The 25,787-nt window shown below is 38.4% G+C and overlaps 1 protein-coding gene across 1 annotated transcript in view; it reads right to left on the bottom strand.

Moving 5' to 3' along the window:
* The window catches only part of LOC137290825 (thimet oligopeptidase-like), a 36,347-nt gene that overhangs the window by 4,299 nt on the left and 6,261 nt on the right, over positions 1 to 25,787 (bottom strand). The window contains exons 4-16 of the mRNA XM_067821967.1: positions 13,000 to 13,131; positions 12,343 to 12,380; positions 11,629 to 11,741; positions 7,301 to 7,355; positions 5,949 to 6,113; positions 4,218 to 4,379; positions 3,473 to 3,538; positions 3,006 to 3,110; positions 2,478 to 2,585; positions 1,948 to 2,021; positions 1,365 to 1,596; positions 602 to 733; positions 61 to 177 (exon numbers count right to left, since the gene is read on the bottom strand). Coding sequence (XP_067678068.1) covers positions 61 to 177; positions 602 to 733; positions 1,365 to 1,596; positions 1,948 to 2,021; positions 2,478 to 2,585; positions 3,006 to 3,110; positions 3,473 to 3,538; positions 4,218 to 4,379; positions 5,949 to 6,113; positions 7,301 to 7,355; positions 11,629 to 11,741; positions 12,343 to 12,380; positions 13,000 to 13,131 — 1,499 coding nt within the window. The remainder of the gene's footprint in view (positions 1 to 60; positions 178 to 601; positions 734 to 1,364; positions 1,597 to 1,947; positions 2,022 to 2,477; positions 2,586 to 3,005; positions 3,111 to 3,472; positions 3,539 to 4,217; positions 4,380 to 5,948; positions 6,114 to 7,300; positions 7,356 to 11,628; positions 11,742 to 12,342; positions 12,381 to 12,999; positions 13,132 to 25,787) is intronic.

Genomic DNA, 25,787 nt, shown 5'->3' with positions numbered 1-25,787 from the left:
CTTCAAAGTATTTAAATACACAGCTTGTTTAAAACTTCAATTTCTCCAGAAGATACTTACCACCGACCCACCGGGTCCAAGGATGCAGTTTCGGTAGCTACTGCCAACATCTGGATTCATGATTCCCTCCTTCCTGAACCGTGAGTAGAACATGTCCATGCAGAACACCTCACTCCACTGAAACACAGATAACTGCCTTACTTGTACTGACACACAGGGAAGACATCCATGTGTGGTTTTCCTGGGAATGTTTAATAATCAATGACACCACAAGAGTGATGGACCGGGCAAGACAGACAAGTGGTAGAACAGGCCAAGACCGAGAAGTAGTAGACAGGGCAGCAAGACAGACAAGTGATGGACAGGGCAAGACAAAGAAGTAGTAAACAGGGCAAGACAAACAAGTGGTGGACAGGGCAAGACAGATAAGTAGTAGACAGGGCAAAACAGGAAAGTGGTGGACAGGACAAGACGGAGAAGTATTAGACAGGGCAAGACAGACAAGTGGTGGACAGGGTAAGATAGACAAGTAGTTGACAGGACAAGTCAGAGAATGTTCCCTCAGCTAGTCCACATATGAGTGAAAAGATATGTGACCTACCAGATAGCCATAGTATTGAGCATCATACCCTCCGGCTAAATGGCCGAAGGCAGCTGGCATGTTGGTTCCTGGAGTAGGGACAATGCCCAGAATCTCATCAGAGAGCTTGAAGAATATCTTTGCTGTGTCAGCCTGGAAAGAAACACAATGATATCAACACTGCTTTCAACTTCTCCTTGTGCTTTTGTACCCCTCTAAGAGTCCAATGTACTGTATAGCAATGATGCAGATAAGTGCTGCAACTCTGGTTTGGACTTGGTTTGCTGGTTTTCATGTAATTTCAGAGATGCACAAAGTACAACCAACTCTAAAATTGACATACAGTTGGACAGACAGTTGTACTGTCAACCATGTCAACCTGCATAATGTTGGAGAGGTAACAAGAAAAGAGTTATTCACTAAGATTAGTGTGTATTACTCTTCAAATTAAAGGGAAAACAGGTTGTATACAGATTTCATTGTTTATAAATGTTGTGCCATGAAAAAGCTTCTGAGCATGGACTTATGTGCTAGAGAGATGTGCACTATTATTTTTACTACATGAATGAAATACACGTACCAGAGTAATACATGGGAGGTACCAGAAACTCTGAAAACTTGCCTATTTGGAAGATGCACTTGAATGATCTGATATGACAACTACCATCATAACCTTTAACACTGTGTTTTGTTAAATGGATTTTGAAAGAAAACTTAATCTGCATCACGAAAACATACACAAATCATCTACACCACGCACTATGTTCACACAATTGTCCCTTACCTCAGGTAGCGTGTGTATGGTCTGGTCAAATGTTCCCAAAAGAATTTGCCGGAGGTTGAACACTCCAGCATTGGCAATACGGCTCTTGGTGAGTTTCTTAAGCAGGTCGTCTGGAATGGCTGTGCCATCCTTGTAGTGGCCCGACATGCGACACAAGGGTTCTTGCTCCCAGCACCAGTTCTCCAACATCTGGGAGGGTGCTTCCACAAAGTCTCGCTCCACATGGGTGCCACTGCAGGAACAACACAACGCTCAGACTACAGGACTGGAGGGAACCAGTCATACATACATAACCCAGACAGATTTATGTCTGTTGTGCTGTGTTATAGTACAACATTATCATCCTTAACTAGGGAATATTGTAAGTCTGCCATGCTATGTCATAGTACAATATCATCATTCTTACTAAAGGGAAGTTCTGTGAGTCTGTGAGATATACGTCAAGTCGAGCCCCCAGCTGATGATTACTTAACATATTACTATGATTTCCAAGAGAGTTAGAATATATTACAATCTCTGGTACATTGTTACACATTTATAATGGTTAATTCATCATATCATCTTGGAAGCAACAGTCACATACCTGAACAAAGCGAAGTCTGCCCGTGCACAGATCTGATGCATGACATGGCCAAATTCATGGAAATATGTCTCAACCTGCAAGAATACATGCTTTAATCACCACGTCAACCACACATAATCCAACAACATATTCAACACATCATCAACTCAGAATTCTTGTCACAACACTGGTTCATGTTCCGGTAGGTTTACAACAAAATTACAAACATTCAAAACTACTCAAAGAGGTGTTTTGCCAAGCATGTGTAGTGAAAACTGCTTTAAATAATATTTCAGCTACACTAAAGCCAGTCAGTATAATAGGTGGGAACATCCTGAGGGATACACCATGGTTGAACCATGGTGATGGCAAAGACAGGATCGTAATTAGGGATACAAACACATGATCATCAGAGCCAGGCAGAACAAAGGGAGACAACTTTGCACACCAAATTGTGGCACCTTACACCACTGGGACACCAGCGGCCCTCAAATGATAGAAGATATGAAGGAGGGTAGATGAAGGAACATCCTGGTGGTTATTCACCTCACCTCATCATGGGTAAGTAGGGACGGCTGGTCTGCAGTGGACTTGGTAAAGTTGGCCACCATGGCAGCAATAGATATCTGCCGAGATCCATTCGGCAGCAAACAACCAGGCTGAAACAGAGTCACATCACTAGGCATAAGTCTTGGGGCATGAAGCATTGTTACCTGGAGGATTTGTGATGCCCTTTCCCCAAGGAAAAATTATCGGAAAATGAGTTCATGATGAATTGCCTTTCTGATCACAGGCTGTTGTTATGAATAATGCAAATGTACCTTTAACAAGTAGTTTTGTGTTATCTCAGTTGAGCACCTGTATCATGTTTAAGAGTTCATAGCATTCAAACCAGTTTTAAATCGGCCTAAGACAGTGACAAAGGGTTTCACCAATATCAAAATGCAAATATTAGTAAGAAAAACTAAGACCAATTTTGACCTGATATTCTTTGGCCTCCTCTGTATACATGGAACAACAAACAACAATAACACTTAGGCTCACTGAAAGGTATGAACTCTTAATGGCACAGTCTGTACCTGCAGACCAAAGCAAGCAGCATGGCCATATTTCCCCTCTCGTGGATACAGGTCCAGGTAGAAGTAGCCCAGTAGCTCCTCCGTCTTGGTATCGGTCACACTGTACTGCAAACACACACAATGTTTCAGGGAATCCTTTGATCATACTAATTTATCATGTCATTTACCAGTTACCACACAATTGTCATATTATAAGTATAAGACTTGACTGTATTCCTTCTTGGTTTGAATATGTTATTCATATCTCTCTTTGATAAAAAAATACTCAAATTCAACCAAAAATACACCTTTTAAGAAAATTCATAGATATTTCATGCTAGTAGTCTCAAATTGCTAATTGAGATAATGAAGGGATACAATTAGATTCATCACTGAATATGTAAATGCATTGTAATAGCCCTAATGATTAGTGTCTTGCTGAATATTTATTGGCCAACAGGTATCCAAAGCACAACTGAATACCGTACCATGGTGACATCTTCAAACCAGACTTCAGGATCTTTGATTTGTGAAAACTTAAGTCCTAGCAGTTCCTGAAACAAACAGAAGTCATTAGGTAGTTGAATGAGGGATCTTCTGTCACTGAAAATGACATATCAGGCAAAAGGGAGACATTCAGCTAGCACTATCAGAGCATAGAGACACGATCAGGTAGTACTATCAGGGCATAGGGACACAATCAGCCAGCACAAACAGTAAATTGGGACACAATCAGCCAGCACCATTAAGACATAGGGACACAATCAGCCAGCACAATCAGATCATAAGGACACAGTCTGCCAGCACAATCAGGGCATACAGCACAGTCAGCCAGCACAATCAGGGCATAGGGACTCAATCAGCCAGCACAATAGGAGCATAGAGACATGGTCAGCCACCACAATCAGGACATAGGGACACAGTCAGGACATAGAGACACAATCATCCAACACGATCAGGGCATGGAGATACAATCAGACAGCACAATCAGATCATAGAGCCACAATTAACCCACACCATCTGGGCAAAGGGACACAATCAGAGCATAAGGACACAGTCTGCCAGCACAATCAGGGCATAGGGACACAATCAGCCAACACAATTAGGGCATAGGGACACATCTAGCCACTCCGACAACTGACCATATTAATGGGCAAAGTAATAGCCTCCATAACTGAGCTTGAATCTTGTTTAGTGTTTTAGGAACATATTTTCATGGTGAAGACACTGTACCTGGTATATTTCCAGGAGGCCCTTGGTGACTGTCTCCATGGGGAAGTACTCCTTCAGCTTGTTGTGATCTACTGCATACTTCTTCTCCTCAACCATGGTCATGTAGTAACGGAAATCCCAGTAGTTGATCTTACCATCATATTCATAGCCATATGTCTCACACTGAAACACAGAAAGAGGAGGTCAAATCAGTTTGGTTGTCCATATTTCTAAAGATAATTTGACGTTATTATGATTAAAATATTTTTCACTTTTTGTCATAATCAGTGACTTTAACTTTTGATGTCAGCTAATTGAATACCAAAAAAATAATGTTTGGCATTTTCTACCACCAGTCCCAGCCTAATTTACTTACTGGCCACATCAGAACAATTTTCTCTAAAGTTTTGTGGATTGACATCACATAATGTTCACATCCCAACATTTCATCATGGCTTGAATCCTTCTGTGTAATCAATTTCCACATCAATATGATGTCAACATATGGGGAACAATACAGGCCAAAAAGGCAGATACAATTCCTTGAGAAAGAATTGGGTGCACAGTTCATTTTCACCTGATTTCAAATGTGTTTCAATAGTAATATAAATTGTCAGGACAAACGGGATATGCACAACCCTGCAACCCCTTTCTGGATCTGCCTATGCCACAGTCTTCATCTCTGGAAGGAGCATACAGATAAAAAGGAACTGCACTTTGAAATGTTTTAAAGAATTTCATTATATTTAGAGTGAGTGAATATGTTTTTTCAATATCACAATATTCTAGCAATATCCTGGATGGGGGTACCAAATATGAGCTTCACACATTGTGCCAGTGTGGGGAATCAAACCCTGATCTTTAGTGTGACCACTGGTGTTCCACCAACACATTACAGTTTTAGCAAAAATGACTCAGTAGCACCCAAACGAAGTTCATCATTCAGTCAAAAACAAAACACAAGGCAAACTTCCCAAAACTAAAGAACGGAACATATATGTTAAATAAGTACCAGACAAGTGTTTGCAATTAATATGGCAATGTTCCCCACTAATATTTATAACATATATACTGCTTTTCACTTCTTTGGTTACATACACTATACCTGAAATGAATGGTGTCTGCATAATCACCCAAATTATACTGTCAACACAAGTGAGGATCCAATGTGCAAAGTTTTATGAGATATTGCATTGACATATGTTTGAAAAATGGTCAAACTGAAGATGAGGTCAAGGTCACCCAAATCGACTGGGGTGTGTGTAATGTTCAAATGTAAGATATCAACAAATTTAAAGACAATGGGTAGACAGTTCACGAGACAGTGTTAACCAGAGTTTGAAAAGTGGTAAAAATGTCTTTGTGACCTTGAAAATAAGGTCAAGGTCAAATAAATCGTCTGGTGTCTGTATAATTCCACAATGTAGAATGCCTTAAAATCTTTATAGACATTGGGTACAACACTTCATGAAATATCACATTAACAAGAGTTGTATGTAAGGATGTACAGAGTCCCTTAATCGGTGTTGCAGTGAGGGACAATAAATGGTTTCAACATAACCCGATATCACATCATTCAGAAAGATTCAAAATTTCCCTTGAATGCCATATAAGAAACTTGAAGAATTACTAACAAACCTAAATCATATGACTGATAAATCTTTACACAATAGCTGGATAAGCATCCACTCCCCAAAGAATTTTACAATCTCAAGTATTCAGCAATCCTGATAAAAATAATTCAAAGATTACCTCTTCTTTCTTGAAATGAAGGAAGTCCTCCATCTCTGCCTTGCGGAGAGGTTGTAATTTCTGTGTGAGATCTTTCAGGAATATGTCGACAGCCTCCGGTGTCTTGGCCATGCGCATGTCTAAGATGAAGGCAGAGTGAGTTGGGAAACCGAGGAGTTGGGCTTTCTGATAAAAAAAACAAAAAACAACAAAAAATCATTTTTGAGACACATTTTCTGTATTAGCAAGTGATCCACAACAACTGTATCTTGTCCACCAAAGGAAACAACTCTTGTATAACATCGTACTGAGTTACAGTACAACATTAGCCTACGGTGTGTGTTACTGAGTTACAGTACATTCGCCAGCTGTGTGGGTTTTTCTGAGTTACAGCACAACAATAGCCTACTGTGTTGGTTTTACCAACAGTACAACACTAGCCTACACTGTAAGTGTAAGTTTTACTGAGTTACAGTGGAACATTAGGCAACTTTTGTGTTTTAGTAACAGTAAATCAGCCTACTTTGTGAGTTTTACTGTGTTACAGTACAACATTAGCCAGCTGTGTTGGTTTTACTGACATTTCAAGTGTAACATTAGCAAACACTACTCTATAATAAGGGCCAGAGTAAGGACTAAAGTGTAATGTTTAACACTTGTCATACAACATAAAGCTAGTTGTTAATGAGACATATATACGACAAGGAGATGTCATCCGTGGTCGGTTTATGTATGTCATTATGCAAATGACCCGGAAGATGTCTGTTATAGTTGCAGTGCTGACACTAAACTAGCCACAGTTATGCCAGTCTTGCTCACCTGTCATCATTTACACATCCCTCCTAAACCGCAATGTGGCTGCAGCCATTGATAGGGGAACAGGGTTAAATACCAAACTGACAAACTTCTTTTGCAAGAACATGCTTTCCTTTCCTGTGTTGTCTTTGTAGGGAAAGATTAACTAGCCTTTGAAAGGAAGGTGAGAAACAGTTCTGGAAACAGTAGTGTAATCTTGGAGGCCCAGTGGTTTTACAACATTAAGGTTATGACAATGGCATTTTCACCTTTCCTGGTAAACAACAAATATTGAAAACAATTCAATCCTGCTTCACGATTTAGCCATTCTTTAAATACCTTCCACAAGTATGATTCTAATTGCTCAGTAGTGCTAAATCAGTCAGTGATAGTCATGTTATCAGACCTAGACATTACGTTTATTATCCATCACACAAATAAGTCCATAAGACTTTGGGCAGTATGTTAAAATTACATTCATCAATACTCTCTGACCCACATGATAACTCCCTGGCATATATCATTGCTATAACTGTGAGTGCAGTGATACTGAAGATTGTGGGTCTTGTTCTACATACCTCATGCCTGAGTTTGACCAGCTCCTCCAGGATTGGGGTGTTCTCCTTCAAACATCTTAAACAGAACCCATGTTCAGTGTTGGAGTACTTGGGATAAATATGCAACTTTTTTCACGGATGCTATCACACAGATCATTTAGGTGTCTCACTGTCAAAATATGTATGCCCAAACCTCATGATGATCCAGTCAAACTTAAAACATCACAGCAATTATGTCATTTCAATTTATTTATTGTTTACTGCAAGAAGAGATGTGTTATTATCCAAAAGAGGATTTCCTGTTATGCACATCAGCTTTCAAAATAGCCACACCAATGCTAAGCTGTGAGACTGAGAGTGCAATAAGTAACTATTTAAGTAAAATAGATATTTTAGACTTTTCCTGACTCATGCTAATTATGCATACCTTCTTCTTCTATGCGAATGTTAGTGGAACACTTGAATCCCTTGTAGTTCCCTTGAAGAGGATGTAAAAGTTTACTCGCCCATGAGTTGCCTCCCGTGAACCACTTTCCCAACAAACAGTAATGTGACTTGCCATGCTTATCACTCTCTCCTGAATAGGTCCTTGCACCTGGACTTGCTGAGAAACCGAAAGTGCCTTCTGTGGGGCATCCTCGATATCTCCAGGGTATACGTTCCGATAAGTCTCCACTATACCCTGGACGCATCTACGGCTCTGCCCGATAAATGTATTACCTCCCTTGGCTGGCTCCGCCTTCTCACAGCAGCCAATCAGCTAGGCCGCCGTTATAACTGAGCTTGCCAGTGTCAACAAAGGTAGCGGTCGCAACTGCAAAGGTTTGCTCGCAGTGCGTCCCAGATTTTAGGGAAATCATACAAACAAATTGACAGGTCCGAAACTTTAAAACAACATATGCAAGAACGCCTTCTAACTCTTCCAAAGAACCTCTGCATGGTTTCTGTTGCCAAGTATAATCGGTTAGATAATTCTAAAAACGAAAGTGAGTTGTGATTGGTTCGCTCAACTACCCAGCGTAGACACCTTACTGGATCAAAAGACAGTCAAGGGAGGTAATAAACTTTTCGGGCAGAGCCGTAGATGCGTCCAGGGTATAGAGGAGACTTATCGGAACGTATACCCTGGAGATATCGAGGATGTCTGTGGGGAGGTTGAGAGGGCATGACACCATGAGTCAGGGTAAGTACAAAATATCAATTTCACTTAAAAAATTACATATTTTTCCCTATCCTGACTTATGCATATTATGCGTCCACAATACAACAGAATTGATGGTGGGTCAGGCCACTTCGTAGATTCATCTGTCCTTAAATATTTCCCCATGCATGAGAATTGTGTAACAGTACTCCTGGATATCCTGTTCCTACAAGTTTACCTGCCATCTCAGCTTTGTGGGCAGTTTGATAGTGAAGTCTAGCTGCTGCCCGAGTTGGCTTCTTGATGTATCCCATCTTCCAGGTAGAAGGCACTACGTAGACCTCAACGATGTAGACAGGTGATGATGGGTTTGGTAAGCAGCCATGGTGTCAATGATATTCCAAACAACAGGACGCACCACCGAATGTGTCTACCTCAGAACAGGAATCTCAACTACTTTCTTGACTCTTCATGAATCAGGATGTGTAGATATGCGTGTTGTAGGACTATGCTGGCAAGTAAACTGCGACGAACGAGGCATCTGAGTTGAGGCAGGTGGATCATCTTGAATTTCCTGATCCTTGTTCTGAGTTAGTAGTGCCGATAGGATCATTCTATCCTCTTCAGTCTTCGGGTTCTGGAACCTGTATATCAACGCCTCAATGATCTAGGTTTTGCCAGGCTGAAGAATGTTGTTCTAGTTGTGGTGTCAAGTTGAGCAATCTTCTTGCCTTCCACCTTATAAGACTTGTTAAGGGACTCAATTGATCAGCTTCAGGTCCGGTGCTCTCATGGAGGGGTCCATGTTATACAGATGATTCTGGTGCCAGGTTGCTTTCTCAAACACTGTACGGAGGTTTGCAGACACCATCAGTGGAATTGTAAGGGTAAGTCATCCTCCAGCACTTTGTATGTGAATGCTTCATTTGAGTTCTTGGAGGGGGACGCCAAGTCCAAGCCATTGGCAATCCAAGATGCAACCTCAGCTTCCAAGAAAACTAAGTCGACCTCTTCATTTGTATATATTCCCTCAGATAGTTCAAGGTCCAGCAAACTGTTCCTTCGTGCACCTTCCTTTCATGAACTTTCCTTTCGTGAACATTCCTCCTTCTCCGGACATCTGTCGATTTCATCGACGCTGATTTATGTCGGTGGGAGCTGCAGGATTCTGATGTGAAGCAACTGGATCTCAAAGGGGATTCAGTTCTTCTGTCTCCACTTGAGGTTCTTTGCTGTTGAGAGTTCATGGTCTTTTTTTGTCTCAGGGACGCTTGTGGAACCTTCCTCCTCTTCCCCAATGATGGTGGAGTATCCCAAAGGTGAAGAACTTCTCGAACGTGAGCATTTATCTTTAACTGTAGACTTGTGGGATGAGGATGTAGATCTCTCAGGAACAGGTTCTGGAAGGCCCATGCTTCCCAAATGCTGTCTGTCATTGCAGGGTTTTGACATTCAGCTCTCTCTTCGGTGAACTGATGCTCCATCATAGCCATCATTTGTGTAGTAAACTGCTTCATGAAGCCGCCTGGGTCAAAGTTCTGCATTGAAGGCTGGAACCAATGCAGTGTAGATGAATTGTTTAAGAACTGAGGTGTCATCTGCGTCTTCCTGCTGCTGGGATGAAGCTATGCTGGTGTTGTTTCTGTTGACAGACATCCGAGTTGCTGGAGGTGGGTCTTCCAACAGCTGAAGAGCTGTCATGGCTTCAGGAACAATTGTCTCGCTGTGAAGGTAGACTGCATTGATGTTCTAGCATAGCTTACTGGTACTTCAGGCAGCAGTATCAGAGGGTCAGCATACACGTCTGCTTCATAAGGAGCTACAATGTCTTTGATGAACGAGCTCTGATACGTTGTTTTTACTGGAACGAGTTGAAGTAAATGAGGTCCCAGTCAAAGAAGATTTCTTCTGAGCCACAGATGATGAGGACACCTTTAATTGGGTACTCTCTGATCAGGTAGACTCAACGGAAGCAGACCTCTTCTTAGACACAGTTAAGTCCTGACCAGAAACAGACGACTGTCCCTGTAACATATGCAGCAATGCCAGCAAGTCACCTGAGTTTTGAATATCAGCACTAAAAACCAACACATGGTTATCTCCAAATTTATCACAGTGACTTGAGATGACTTCCTCACTTGGTCCATCACACATCTATAATAGACACAAATAACACACAAACTGCCAATCTACATTAATACAGTATCTGCAACACAAGCTGCAAGAGCATGGATTGATGCATGACCGGCTTTGGTTGGGGGAGGATCCACAGCTGCAGTCACTGCAAGATTCATCAAATGTAAACAAACTGCATTATGAGGAATAAATGCCACAGAATATGGATAATTTTTCAAAATTTTGCCATACAATGAAAACTAACTCTAGACAAAAAACATACACAGCTTGGATAAAGGGCCTAAATATAAAAAGGATATGGTGCTCTATATGTGACTCAAGTGTTTGCTTGGGCGATGAAGGAGAGAGTGGAAAGTATGGATAGTCACATGACCGTTTGGGTGGAAAAGAGGTTCAAGGGAGGCAACTTGTGGGTGAGTTTAACGTCCTCTTCAAAGGTACTAAGGATTCAAGTGTTCCACTATCATTGGTACTAAGGATTCAAGTGTTCCACTATCATTCGCATAGAAGATTTGCAAAATTAGCATGTGTCAGAATAAGTAAAAATAAATAAATTTAGTCATGCCACCAAGGCACATTGAAAATGATTCATCTGTCTGATATCAGCATTTTCCAAATTAAAAACTTTTGATTCCTAGTGTACTTTGTACCCATGTGTTTTTTGGTCAATATGCCAAGTTGCATTCGTAAAAGTAAACACTGTCTTAATCAGGATCAATTATTGAATAAAAGCATCATTAAAAATGCAGATCACTGAAAAATGTCATAACTTTTTACAAATGTTTCTTTAAAATATTTTGGATGAAACCCAGCACTGATGCAAATGTTTCTATAAAAATATAATGGTCACTTTTAGTATGCAATTATGAAACATTTACACAAACATGGTCGTTACGTCTCTGATTAATGTTACATGACAGTGACATATCCGGTAATAAGTCTTGGCCCACACGGATCTTGACAGCTTGGTAGCACGTACCTAACTGATCACTGTCAGGGGGGTCAGCTTGGTATGACGTCCTACTTTCAGTGTAGTTTAGGACACTTGTTCTGACAAGCACCTTTAAATTACCTGGAATTAAATGCTGTTTCCAGCTTTCTCCTTGTATCTGGGTTCCTGGCTTTCTTCATGCATGGGAAATAGTGGGGGTACTTGAGAGACACCTTGTACCGACCACTCTCAGTCTGACACAGTGATACAAATATAGGCATCATTGCAAAGTGGTCAACAGTATTTAAACATACTTAAGTATTAAATCTTCCTGTGGGAAATAAACAAAGTGTAGATGCAACAAAGTGATTCTACACTGTGTAATTATCAAATTACTATGTGCTTCAGTACTTTATTGTGAAATTATCAGTGCATCATCAAATCAACTGTCTAGGGGCAATGCTTTTATTATCTAAGAAAACAATCATGAGGAAAGTTATAATGATATGTAAGTGCATCTGTAATAATGTAATAGTAAATTATTTTACCACTGTGTGAGATTATCGTTCTGTAAGCCAAACATTAGGATTTTATGAACGTTTCATTCTTTATCTCTGACACAAATACTCTCTATTCAAAATATCATACTCAATGAACCCAATATAACTGTTCTAAACACTGGCAAGTATACATGAAGTGTTGTGTCCCTCATCTCAACTGGCACATCACATCATGGAATTCTGGTGTACTGTTATATGACATTTGTTGTCAAGTGTATACTAAATGGCATTACATAATTAAAGTAGTCTGTTTCCGATATGGTAAACAAGTAACAAGATATCTAACATCAATTACCTTCTCTAAGGCTTTCAAGAAGTCATCAGGCAGCCCGACTGTCAAATAAACAAGATGACCATACAGCAGGGTACTCTCTATCACCAGGTTTGTGTGTTATTATCCAAAACGTAATGTTATAAAGGCAGAACAAGTTATGTCCTTTCAAACACATTTACAACACTGAAAACCTCTGTTGTAGAACGGTGTCAAACTGGATGTAATTCTATGACTTGTTATAAAAAGAATGTCTCTTTCTTTCCTTTCAATTTGTATTCCATGTATCTTGCTTTTTTATAACATGTATCTTGCTGAATCATACTTTGAATGCTTGTTCTTGAAAAGATTTAGTAAGTGAAAATAATTACGAATACATATTTAATTTCAGCTGACTATGCATGTATGAAAGTAATACCAAAGAACAACTTAGTCAACAAACCGTTCATGATAAAAAGTAGTGTAATCAGAAAAAATGTCTTAAAACATATATTCAATTCAACAACAAACATGAGAAACAAACCTGGAACATACAAAACTTAAATAGAAGAGAAAATATTAAATCCATGCACTTGTAATCAATTTCAACCCAAGGATTCTTGCATTCATGAAGGAAAAAACAGCAGATATGGAAAATACTATATCTATTTCAATACAACTGCTAAGCTCATATTGTTATACCTAGCTCTTCCTCTGTGAACTCCAGAATAGTGTTTTCTTCATTCAAATTCTTGCTGAAGTCAATTCCAAGGTCACTCATTCTCTTCTTCAGCTCCTTGATGCGGTTCTGGACATCCGTTGGAAGATGCAGCCCTGTGAACAGAACCTCATGCTAATCAAGTTCTCCCATTGTGGCACTGAACTTGTAGACCAGAAGTCTTTACATAGTGTCATCATGTGCCACTTGCTGGACGGTGGGAACTTCTTCTAGAAGCCCAAATTGGTAATGTAACACTGGTTAGATAACAGGCTATGACATGCGTCCAGGGTCTTGTTCCTCAAAGTGATCATTGAGCTAAGATGACCATAACTACAATACTCAAACATAAACTCATGGCTATTGCAGTGCTACAATCAGTTTGAGGAATAGGACCCGGGACCAGAATGTGATAGTCAATCTACAAAGATTATGGCATCACTGCAGGAAGTCACTAATGATGTTGTCCCAGCACTTACACCAGGGTGCTATGTCAGAGTTTCATTAATAAAACCATGAAAACTTTCACTTGCAGCATACTTCATGAATTTTTTACCCCCTAAGACATGACATTAACATGACAAATTCAAGCATGAGCAATTCTACGGAAAAACTTTACTCAGGGGTCACTGGGAAGAAAGTGATGAAACGTCCTGACCTTGGACTATATTTCACAAAAGCAAATTATGTGAAATAGCTACTAAGCATGTCCTGAGTTTCCTCCAATGAGAATCGACCCTACTGTGTCAAATGGTGCACAGCTATATCCTGATCTACTGCGGAAGCTGTGATTGTACCAAGATGTATTGCTTTGTGGTATTTATAATGTCACCTGATGCTCTAAGAAAGATTTTACACGACATGTGGTCAGAGTGCTATTCCATTTGCAACACACATTCATGATAAAAAGTGGTAATAATTAATTCACAATCAACATGGAATGGCAATGAGGTATTTAAAGACAATTTTACACATTTTAAAAATATTTTGACCTATATTTCATATGTTGGGTCATATGAACTCACTTTGGTTTCCAATTGATGCAATAAAAGACATACTATCCCTTAAGATATGCCTGAAATCAATGACTGAACCATGAGGTATACAGCGTCCAAACTGAGAACACCTGCCATATGCATAAACAACTGCTGTGTACATCAGAAACTGTTGTGCACAGTGACATCAGTGTTTGCTGAACTTCTTCTATCACAAGTTGCATGTATATTTTTGTGCTAGATATTAGCATCCTTATCGGGGAAGGACTGAGTTCTGTCTTCAAAGGAGTCACAGGTATTTGTCAAGAGTGCTCCTAGGGACATAACTAATTGGAGTTCACTTGAAATAATGTTTCAACTGGTGGAGGGTGTGAGAGTTGATTTAATGCCACGCTGTAAAGAAAAGTACGGCAGTCTGGATAGGTTCTAAAACTGGAAGCAGAATAACACTGCGCCCAGAAATTAGTCTTGACTGGCAGGATGAAGACTTTAACATTCTTGGCATGCATACAAATCCGAGTTGGGAAAGTGTATCAGTGATTAATACTAGAATAAGACTAGAAGCAATCAATAGAATACTTGGAAGTTGGAAAAAGAGGAAGTTAACTCTACAAGGAAAAATTACAGTTTGAAAACATTGGCACTAGCCAATGTAGTCCTTTTTTCTGTTCCTCCATCTTCCCCGAAAGAATTTATCAATCAGTTGAATTACATTATGTATAATTTTATGTGGGATGGTAAGAAGGGTAAAATAAAAGGACCACTTGATGTAGAAAATATGAAGATGGTGGACTGGGATTGACTGATATCAGATCCTTTCATAAATGCATTAAAACTGTCTTGCCTTTGAAGACATTTAAATAAAACATCAACACATAACCCAAGTTTATCTCCATTTAACACAATATTTCTTCTTGGCGCACATACTGAAAAACATCTAACGGTTGACAATCCATTTTGGAGTGTTAGACATTTGGAGTAACTATTACAAACAACATGTAGTTAATATTAAGTGAGTAGAAGAAATACTGACTGAACCTTTATGGATGAATCAGCAGTGTAGAAACAGTAACTTTCATATCAAAAATTGGTTCAATGGAGGTATTCACTCAATACTGAACCACTCATTTGGGGTGAAAATGGTTTTCCGTCTTTCAAGGAATTAAAAAATTATTGCATTAAAGACTGTTTTAGAGTACAATAAACTTATTTTGAATATTTCAAAAACTTGGAAAACTGATCTTTCTTCTCATGCACACAACACTCAAATCAAAACCAGTCATTAAACCACTCTTCAAGACTTGCTTTCTAAAAAGAAAGGTGGTAGGAATTACTATGACAAAACGATTACTTGTAACACCCTCTCCAAAGTGTTTCATAAATGGCCAAAAGAACTTGACAAAAATATTGCATGGAATACTGTTTATACAAAATACAGAAACTGGGGGATGTAAAATTGTTAGATTTTCAGTACTGATTCTTGAAGAGAGCCATTTACACAACAAAAGAGCTACTGCAAATGAAACTTATTGATGCATATATTTGCTCTTGTCAATCTGAACCAGAAAATCTCCACCATGTGTTTATACAATGTAAATTTGTACATGAATTCTGGAGACACGTCGAACATTTCTTTTATCAGTATATCAGTTTTGATATTGTGATTACAGATTCTGATATTTGTTTTTGCAATAGCTCCTAAGGTCTGTTGACTTCACATATAATATTATTAGCCAAAAAATATATCCATATCACAAGCATTAAACCAAAAATAGGTTAGCAATGGAAGGTTTTAGAAAAATTGTTAGGGGTATCTTGATGTTGAAATTATTGCTAAAAGAATAACACTCTGCCCTCATTCCATGCAAAGTGAAAATATTTGGTCACTGAACTGTAGTCTTCATCTGGATGTCTCATGTCTGAAACTTGTCTCTTATTAGAATACACAACTTATGATATTTTGTATGTTCTTCCATGCCATTTTGGACCATATACAAACTAACAATGTACTGCTGCACTATATAAGTTACATGAAATTATTATTTATATGTAGTATATGTATTGGTATACACTTGTTCTGAATGAACACCTGCTGAATTGAAATGAATAAAAACATTTACGCAAAAAAATCAATTTTTCAAACTATTTCATTCAAGATTGTAATCTAAATATGTAACTGTTTTTGAATAAATTATCTGGTAACTTTCCCTGAGGGTTGATAGTTAATACTATTGAGAGAAAAGCATTATCTATTTTTAGAGAGTGAGTGAGAGAGTTTAGTTTTGCACTTAGCAGTATTCCAGCTATATGGCGGAGGTCTGTAAATAATCAAGTCTTGACCAGACAATCCAGTGATCAACAGTATGTGCAAAGATCTGCGCAATTGCATTTTGAGAGAAGTGTGGTGTGGAATAGTGCCTTTAAACTGGAATATCAAATTGAATCAGTGGCAGCAAATACTAGAACAGTCTCCCTTGTTACTTTTGTCGAAATTTTTGTCAAGAATTTCTTTCCAACATCTATAGCAATGTGTAGAGACATCTGTAAGACATTTATTAATATAAACTAATAAATCAAGTACAATATTCACTGTATATTGAGCTTGTAACATCAATAATGTTATAATGTAGTGTGTATGCTATTCTTATCATCACCCCAGCCAAAAAACAAAACAAAACAACACAGGATGGAGCATATTTGCCAAGCAACTATTATCAAAATAGGTGTACTTCCATCAATGCTTGATTTATTTCTTTGGAAAGAAAAAAAACTTGTGAATAGTTTCAATAATTGACTTTTCACCCTCAAAAATAGATGCCAACCTCACATGTGGGACTCTGAACAATTTGAACACCAGAACAGATACTTTTAGCCTTATGTCAAGAAACTTTGGATGAAGCAATGAAGATAACAAACAAACATCTACACAATTTGTAATATATTTCCTGTTCTGACTGGCTCTGTTTTATCTGTTCATCACTCTCTACTCGGCAATGTTTTTGAGTGAAATGATGCTGAAAATTCACAAGAAAATATGACACCTTGTAAACAAATAAATAGCAACTCATAAAGTGCTCCCTAACACACTTTTTTCAAAATCTAGAGATGGTGTTGCAATACGTCAAGAGTGGTGACCAAGACTGCTGTGAATTAGAACACACACCTCATAATAGACCACAACATGAGTGCATGCATGCTTGTGTGTGTGTGCGCGTAACCAGGAGATCCGGCTCGCTGAGTTGCTTTGACAAATGTCATCATATCCCAAAAGAGCAGATCGATGCTCATGATATAGATCACTGAATTGTCTGGTTAAGATTTGAGTAGTTCTGGTATTGTAAGGAAAAATTAGTGCACTACAGTCCCATGAGAGTTGTGAAACAAAGATTGGACTATATGTAAGATAGGTTTTTTCATCCATTATCAAATCAGTTAAACGTAAACAGGATGTGGAGAGACCTTGCACGGGTAAACTTGACTACTGAGAGTTTCTAGGACTTCAAACTTGATCCTTAACGGAGTACATGTGATACATGTTGTCTCACCTTAGGCAAATGAGTTTGTTCAAAATTGCCTCTGTTAACCCGCCAGAAAACCTGGGGGGATAAGCAGCTTGGGTTATCTAGGGTAGTAATATTCGAACTGTCTTTGCTTTGAGCAAACATAATGGATGGAAAACAGCACATAACCAATGCACTTATTTCTGTCTCAAGCATGATGACCCAATGACATGAGTACATCTAGAAACAGAACATTCTTATTTTGCAAGGCATGCTTGACACAATACATATTTCTAGTGTGGTTTGATGTTTCCCGGTTAGAGATAGACAAAGTTCTGTTTTTATTCCCGGATCCTGTGATGTTTTCCTAACACAGTATGTTGTGAAGGATGCTGTGTCAACCATCGACGACTAGCCGACCACAAGGCATCTGCACATTTTTACACATAAAAGACATCCTCCTAATTTTTCAAATGTTTACAATTCCTAGTAGGGAAGATTTAAGAGCTGCACTTTACACATGCCACAATACAGTGTTGTACATTCCCACTTAATGCCTACAGGGAAAGTTTATGATGCATGGGAGACATGGTCTGCTGTGAAGTGTAACTGAGAATATCACTTAGCATGCTAAGGGGAAAGCTTGTGTTGTTCAGAAGGGCGCATTTGTGTACTATAATCGAAGTTGAGACCACGTCAGTCTAGCACAACTAAACAACATCTTCAATGTATGACAATGAAAAGTAAGAAAGTACATTTCTGTTTGTCCAGAATTAAGTTCTTATCTTATCTCCAAAGAAACAGAATGCTGCTAAAATTTTCACCCATTTTAGCAGATATAGCAATGTCAGTAGCTGAAATTATTAACTGTACTAGTTGTGAGAGTTATTTAAAATTGCTTTCAGAAATATCATGGCAGGAGACACCAGGAATGAACTGCATACTTCCTACCTATGACCCGAACCTAAGTCTTCAGCTTGAGTGAAGAAGTAAACTGCATCACTAATCTACTGCATCTCATCTTGCATGAACTTCTATTACGGTAATAGGATATATCTATTATTGCCGTCTCTGCAATCATCATAACATGAACATTGGTCCTGTTGCTTGTTTAGCTGTTCAATGCGTCTATAGCCAAAGAGTTTAGTGAAAGCTGTTACCAAGCTAGAGATAGGATTATTTGAGAATGTATACATTTGTGTTTTGAAACATAGGATGAAAGTTTGCGTTGTGTAAGCACTTCTGAAAACAAACATGGCTGCCCAATATTTGGCCGTACATAACATATGGGCGATGTAGATGTAGTGCTCTCCAAAGCTTCTTTGGTAAATAGTATCTAAACACACAAAAATGCTCATCTAATAATTTCTTGTCATAATATAAGAATATAGTTGTTAAGGCAAGAATAGATGCCTGATTGGGACTTTCGAGGGTAAAATCTAATGGGGCCAGAACAAGCCCTGAAAAGTTATACTCAAGAATAAAAATACGCTACAACCCAGGAAAATCTCTATGTTCATCAAAGGAAGACCAGTTTGGGAAAAATACTCAAATTAAAAAATTATAGATGGCACAGCACTTCTTGCCACCTCTAATATGACAGGCAAAGCTATACTGCAAGATAGATCAGGGTTAGGTAAGGTCTGATATTGCAACACAACAAAGGCTAGGGCAGACGTTTTGATGGAAAGTGGGGAATGAGGAAGATGTCTTATAATTTGTCAAACTTCACCTGGTGTGGCTTTGTGACATATGGATCTTTCTAATATCTCTTTTAGTATCCTGTATATGAATATGACTTTATTCCTGAAACTCACCAGGAACTTTCCAGCAGAAACAAATGATAGTTTTTATTAAGGGTTGTTCATGTTTACAGTTCATGCACTAGTATTTTTATCTACCTCGTTGTCATCACCAGCTTTTATGTCCACATTGTAGTTCTATGACATGAGTGACCAAAGTATATCATCAACAGAGGAAACGATAAAGAGCTGTATTATCCGCTAAAGAACTATGGTATTTGATTTCTGGTAGTGGAATACCTGTGTAACTGTAAGCTCTAATATGATTCTTGACAAAACATTCTTGGACTCAGCTATAACTTTGTGAGCATTGAGATTGAACTGCTGCAATCCATATTTGGAACATGAAGAAGGATGATGCATAGTGCTCCCTCTCAAAATTAAGCAAAATCACATTGATTGTTTTCGGGCATTAAACTACTGTTTGACAAGTATTAGATGAGCTTGCGTAGTGAAGGCATTTGTGCCAAGCAGGTGAGGCAAGTAATCTGGATGAATACACTTGGTTGCTACAGGTAGACTGGCGATTAAGCATGTGCAATACATGCTGACTGTGGCATGAAATCATCAACACTACTGTTTAACATGTGTCTCGCAGAGTGATTTAGTTCAGCAAAACACCATCACGACATGATTCACACAAGGAAATTGAACTTTTCAATATTGACACAACAAGTTTCCTTCTTGTTTAATATGGAATGTTCTTGAGGGTGTTCCCATATATGCAAATTGGGGTCATTTGTAAGGTCGAGGTTCATCTAATATTTGTCAAGCAGTAATCTGAAAGTGTTGGGTTTTTTTCTCACTGGTGATTGCTTTTTAATGCCAGCAAATTCCTTTTTTCAAATAGCCAACTTTAAAGAATTTACTTAATTGATTTTAAGTAATTTACATAAGATCACAATATCAATTACCGTTTTGTTTTTAATTTGTTTTATTGCATCTTACTAGTATGAATTATTATGACACATCCCTACTCATTGTTTAAAGAATGATTGTTTTATGATGGGAGATTAGCCAGCCCTTTCACAGAGGCAGTCCTTGCAAGTCCGTATACACTGTGTGCCTCCATCAGTTGTGGATACATGTAACATACATTCATACATGCAGTGGAAGCTGTCTAAATCAGCACTCACTGGGGCTGAAGAAATAATCTGGCTTAGACAAAGTGTTGGTTTGCTGATGGTAAATGTATAAGCCATGGATGGGGGGCTGAGATTTTATGCTGGTGTTGACAGCTTGCTGGATTGGAGAGATGCTGATTTTGACAGCTTCCACTGTACTGATATTCTATAGCGAGAATTTCCAGCTCAGCTGCTCACAGGTGCTTTGTTTTTCCCTTCAGCACTGGATTTCAATCTCAGCAGTGCATCATATTTTTAACTTCAACTCCCTGGGGATCATTCAACTCTTGCAGCCATTAGTTCATGTAGCTTTCTCAACCTTACGAGGTACCCATTCACAGCTGGGTGGACTAGGACACATAGAGAAGCCAACCACAAAGTGTTGCAAATAGTAGTTTCAAGGATCAAAATTAGTAGTTTGACAATAAAATTATTAGTCCACTAAATACTTAAAATCAAGATGGATTCTGAGAGAGATAATATGACACTAATGAAGAGTGAAACCTTAATTTCACATACTGGTTCGTACAATCGAACAGAAGGAATAGTCACATGGATAAATCATTCCAATAAGATCATCATTTTCTGATGGTACATAATAGGTAGGTCAAATCACAAAGGTATTGAAATCAGATTCAGATTTCTGATTGCGATGGCTGTTTGCCATTGCAGATATGGCAGGTGGCCCCAAGGTTACTGCCTTCATTGACTAAGGAAGTCCCACCCCAACATGAGATTGTGAGACAGTTCAAATGCGAACAATCATTTACGGAAGTTGCAGTTTTGAGACTGTCGACCCGCTAGTCAGCTACTTCAAGAGGCAAAAAATACAGAAAAATTGACAGCCAACTAAGGTCACTGAAGACACAGTTGATAAATCAGCATTTGACTGATATAGAATATGCAGACTAAGTCACAGACCTGTGATTGTGATTGATGCAAAGAATTAACTATGAGCATTGATGATGATGTGAATCAAACATCAGTTATGTGAGTGTTTTTATACAATTCCTGTTATGATTGTGAATAAAACTGAAAATAAATGGCCTATATCCTTGTTTTTCTATGTTAAATATGGTATCCTATTACGGGGCTTAACAATGTGGGCGGTGGGGTAGCCTAGTGGTTAAAGCATTCGCTCCTCACACCGAAGACCCGGGTTCGACTCCCCACATGGATACAATGTGTGAAGCCCATTTTCTGGTGTCCCCTGCCGTGATGTTGCTGGAATATTGCTAAAAGCGGCGTAAAACTAAACCCACCTACCCACCCACCGACCCACCCACCTACCCACCTTAACAATGTGGTGATAGCATTGCCACCAAATCCACATTCCCTGTTGTTCACCTATGTCCTTTGGCAGGAACCCCACATTTAGTTCACCCTGTCCCTGAGAACCTTTCAGATAGTGGTGACCCACTGGTCACTACTCAGTATCCACTGTCCGGGGTGTCCATTTCATCCCAAGTTCTAGATGGCATGATGAGTTACTGTAACTCATCATAACACTAGATATATTTCTTATCAAGGTGAGAGAATGATTTACTGCCTCCTTGAATGTTTTTTGTTTCATATCAGAGCATCTGAACACAATGTTGCAGGACAGCTTGAAGACAGGCAAGTCTTAGATCACTGCAATGCTTGTGAAAAAAATGGAGAGTGATGGCATACACAAGAACAAAGAATACTACTCAATCAATCTATAGGTAAGAAAGGGTATGCTCTTTAGTTTTCCACATTATCAATCAACACATACTTCCCACAGGTGCTCATGATGCATTTACATTCTGACTTCTTAAAAATTCTTTAAGAGTTTCAGCTAGGAATATTTGTGGAAAATATCACCCTTTAGAGCCATCAATATCACTGAACTGTAGACATGACAAAATTCTGTCAATATCAACTGAAAAGTGGACATGACTGTCAATATCACTCAAAAGTGGACATGATTCAATCAACATCACTGATATGTGTACATGATTCTGTCACCATCACTGATATGTGGACATGATTCAATCAACATCACTGATATGTAGACACGATTCTATCAGCATCACTGATATGTGGACATGATTCGATCAACATCACTGATATGTGGACATGATTCTATCACAATCACAGATATGTGGACATGATTCTATCAACATCAGTGATATGTGGACATGATTCAATCAACATCACTGATATGTAGACATGATTCATTCAACATCACAGATATGTGGACATGATTCAACCAACATCACTGATATGTGGACGTGATTCAATCAACATCACTAACATGTGGACATGATTGAATCAACATCACTGATATGTAGGCATGATTCTATCACCATCACAGATATGTGGACATGATTCAATCAACATCACTGATATGTGGACATGATTCTGTCACCATCACTGATATGTGGACATGATTCAATCAACATCACTAATATGTGGACATGATTCAATCAACATCACTGATTTGTAGACATGATTCATTCAACATCACAGATATGTGGACATGATTCAACCAACATCACTGATATGTGGACATGATTCTATCACCATCACTGATATGTGGACATGATTCAATCAACATCACAGATATGTGGACATGATTCAATCAACATCACTGATATGTAGACATGATTCATTCAACATCACTGATATGTGGACATGATTCTATCACCATCACTGATATGTGGACATGATTCAATCAACATCACTAATATGTGGACATGATTCTATCAACATCACTGATATGTGGACATGATTCAATCAACATCACTGATATGTGGACACGATTCAATCAACATCACTGATATGTGGACATTCTATCAGCATCAGTGATATGTGGACATGATTCAAACAACATCACTGATATGTGGACATGACTGTCAATATCACTGAGCAGTGGACATGATTCTGTCAATGTCATTGAACTGTAGACATGATTCTGTGAATATCACTGAACTGTAGACATGATTATGTCAACATGACTGCAATGTGGACATGATTCTGTCAATATTACTGAAATATGGACATGATTCTCTCAACATCACTGAAATGTAGGCATAATTCTGTCAATGTCACTCAACTTTAGACATGATTCTGTCAACATTACTGAACTGTAGACATGACTGTCAATATCTCTGCAATGTGGACATGATTCTGTCAATATCACTGAAATTTAGACATGATTCTGTCACCATCACTGAACTGTAGGCATGATTCTGTCAGCATCACAGAAATGTAGGCATGATTCTGTCAACATCACTGAACTGTAGACATGACTGTCAATATCTCTGCAATGTGGACATGATTCTGTCAATATCACTGAAATTCAGACATGATTCTGTCAATATCACTGAAATTCAGACATGATTCTGTCAACATCACTGCAATGTGGACATGGTTCTGTCAATATCACTAAAATTCAGACATGATTCTGTCAATATCACTGAAATTCAGACATAATTCTGTCAACATCACTGCAATGTGGACATGATTCTGTCAATATCACTGAAATTCAGACATGATTCTGTCAACATTACTGCAATATGGACATGATTCTGCCAATATCACTGAAATTCAGACATGGTTCTGTCAACATCACTGAACTGTAGCAGGGGTTCAAATATTTTTTAAGAGTCCCTTGCCACTGGGCAAGTGACTTGTCCTGACTTATTTTTCACATGCCCTGATTTTTATGACATAATCATGATAATGTAATTGCGTAAGAATACATCAACATGGTACGTGATGTTAATGTTTTTGTGGACTATTTATTGAGAAGTGATGAATAGCAAAGAAAGATTTATTTATTATCAGTTTGAAATCTAAAAGCTACATTTTGTGCAGAATCACAAGTTAATTTGCAGTTTGAAACTGTAAGCAGAAATTATCTAGTAGCCCACAGACAAGTAAGATACCATTACTTCACTGCCCTAAATGGAAACTGACTTGTCTCGTGCGGCTGTCGATGGGAAATTTGAACCTCTGTGTAGACATGATTCTGTCAATATCACTGAAATGTTGACTTGATTTTGTCAATATCACTGAACTGTTGACAAGATTCACTCAAAATAACTGTAGACAAGATTATGTCAGTATTACAGAAATGTGAAAACCATTCCCCAATGATCACTAAACTGTGGACATGATGACACATATGGGTGTTCATACTTATTTTTTAGCAGATATTTTCACAATTGATACATCAAGCTTACATCATTAGCCCTATTTGAAACTTTTGAGCTAAGGGTCAGCAGGTGAGTTCGGTTTAACACTTTGAGCAGAGAATACATGACGCCTACAATACTGGTAACACACAATCATCTTTATCTCCACAACAATCATTTTGTATTATAAACCACCCTACAGAAAAGCCCATTTATTTATGGCCATACTCATAAATATAAACCATTTACATACAAAAGAATAAAAAAAAAATGAAAAAATGAACATTATTGCTGTGATTGCTCTAGGCTTTTAAGGACCTCCCACACATTACTTGGGTAGGGCTACATATTTCCTATCTCACAAGGGAAATCTACAAGTTGTAAAATATGCATAAACTGGTGGAAATGTCCCAAAATATATCTCAGGCAAATTTACTATGATGGAGCAGGCATTTAAAATGTCAGCAAAAAGTTGTTGAAAAAATTATGGCTGCGGTGAGACGATGTCACTGGATATAGAAGTTTTGGGGGACAACAGGTGAGAGGGCATGGAAAAAGTCTTCAGAGTATTGTACAATGAGAGGATATCAATGTGGTAACAGAATGAGATGTGAGTGAATATTTAAGGGTTGATTTAAAGACTGATCTCAAGCAAATCGATTACTGGCTGATAATCTTATCGAAACAAAATCAAATCAAGAAGAGACTTCAATACCTTGCATTGTATTTTCTAGATGTGTTAATCAGCGTAAGTGATAGCATGCTACCATTAATGGTATTATGTGGGACATGAGGGACATCAGTTTATCCACTGTCTTCCTGGTATGTTTTTCAGAAAGCCTAAATATAACATCAGACAAATCATGCTGGTTTGACATGATGTTTTATGGTATGGTTTATAAAGACAGAGAATTATCACAAATGGCTAACACAGATACACAGGTAACAGTTGTGTCCATACAACTATATAAAAGCCACAACCATTGAGTTCAAAGGTTTAAATTCATAAAACAACAAAATACTACATTGCAGAGTACAGGGATTGAGAAAGGCAGGGGCCAAAAATGATCTGTTACAGATTTACCATCTTACCATCTACCCAATGACTGATAATGGCAAAGTGGTTGTACAAGATATGTGTTTGGTACCTTAAAATCCAAATGGTAATGCCTGTGTAAAAACATCAAT

Source organism: Haliotis asinina, chromosome 7, assembly GCF_037392515.1.
Source record: "Haliotis asinina isolate JCU_RB_2024 chromosome 7, JCU_Hal_asi_v2, whole genome shotgun sequence".
Taxonomy (NCBI): Eukaryota; Metazoa; Mollusca; class Gastropoda; order Lepetellida; family Haliotidae; genus Haliotis; species Haliotis asinina.
Note: the sequence above shows the minus strand (reverse complement) of the source record. Positions and strands in the feature narration are given on the sequence as shown.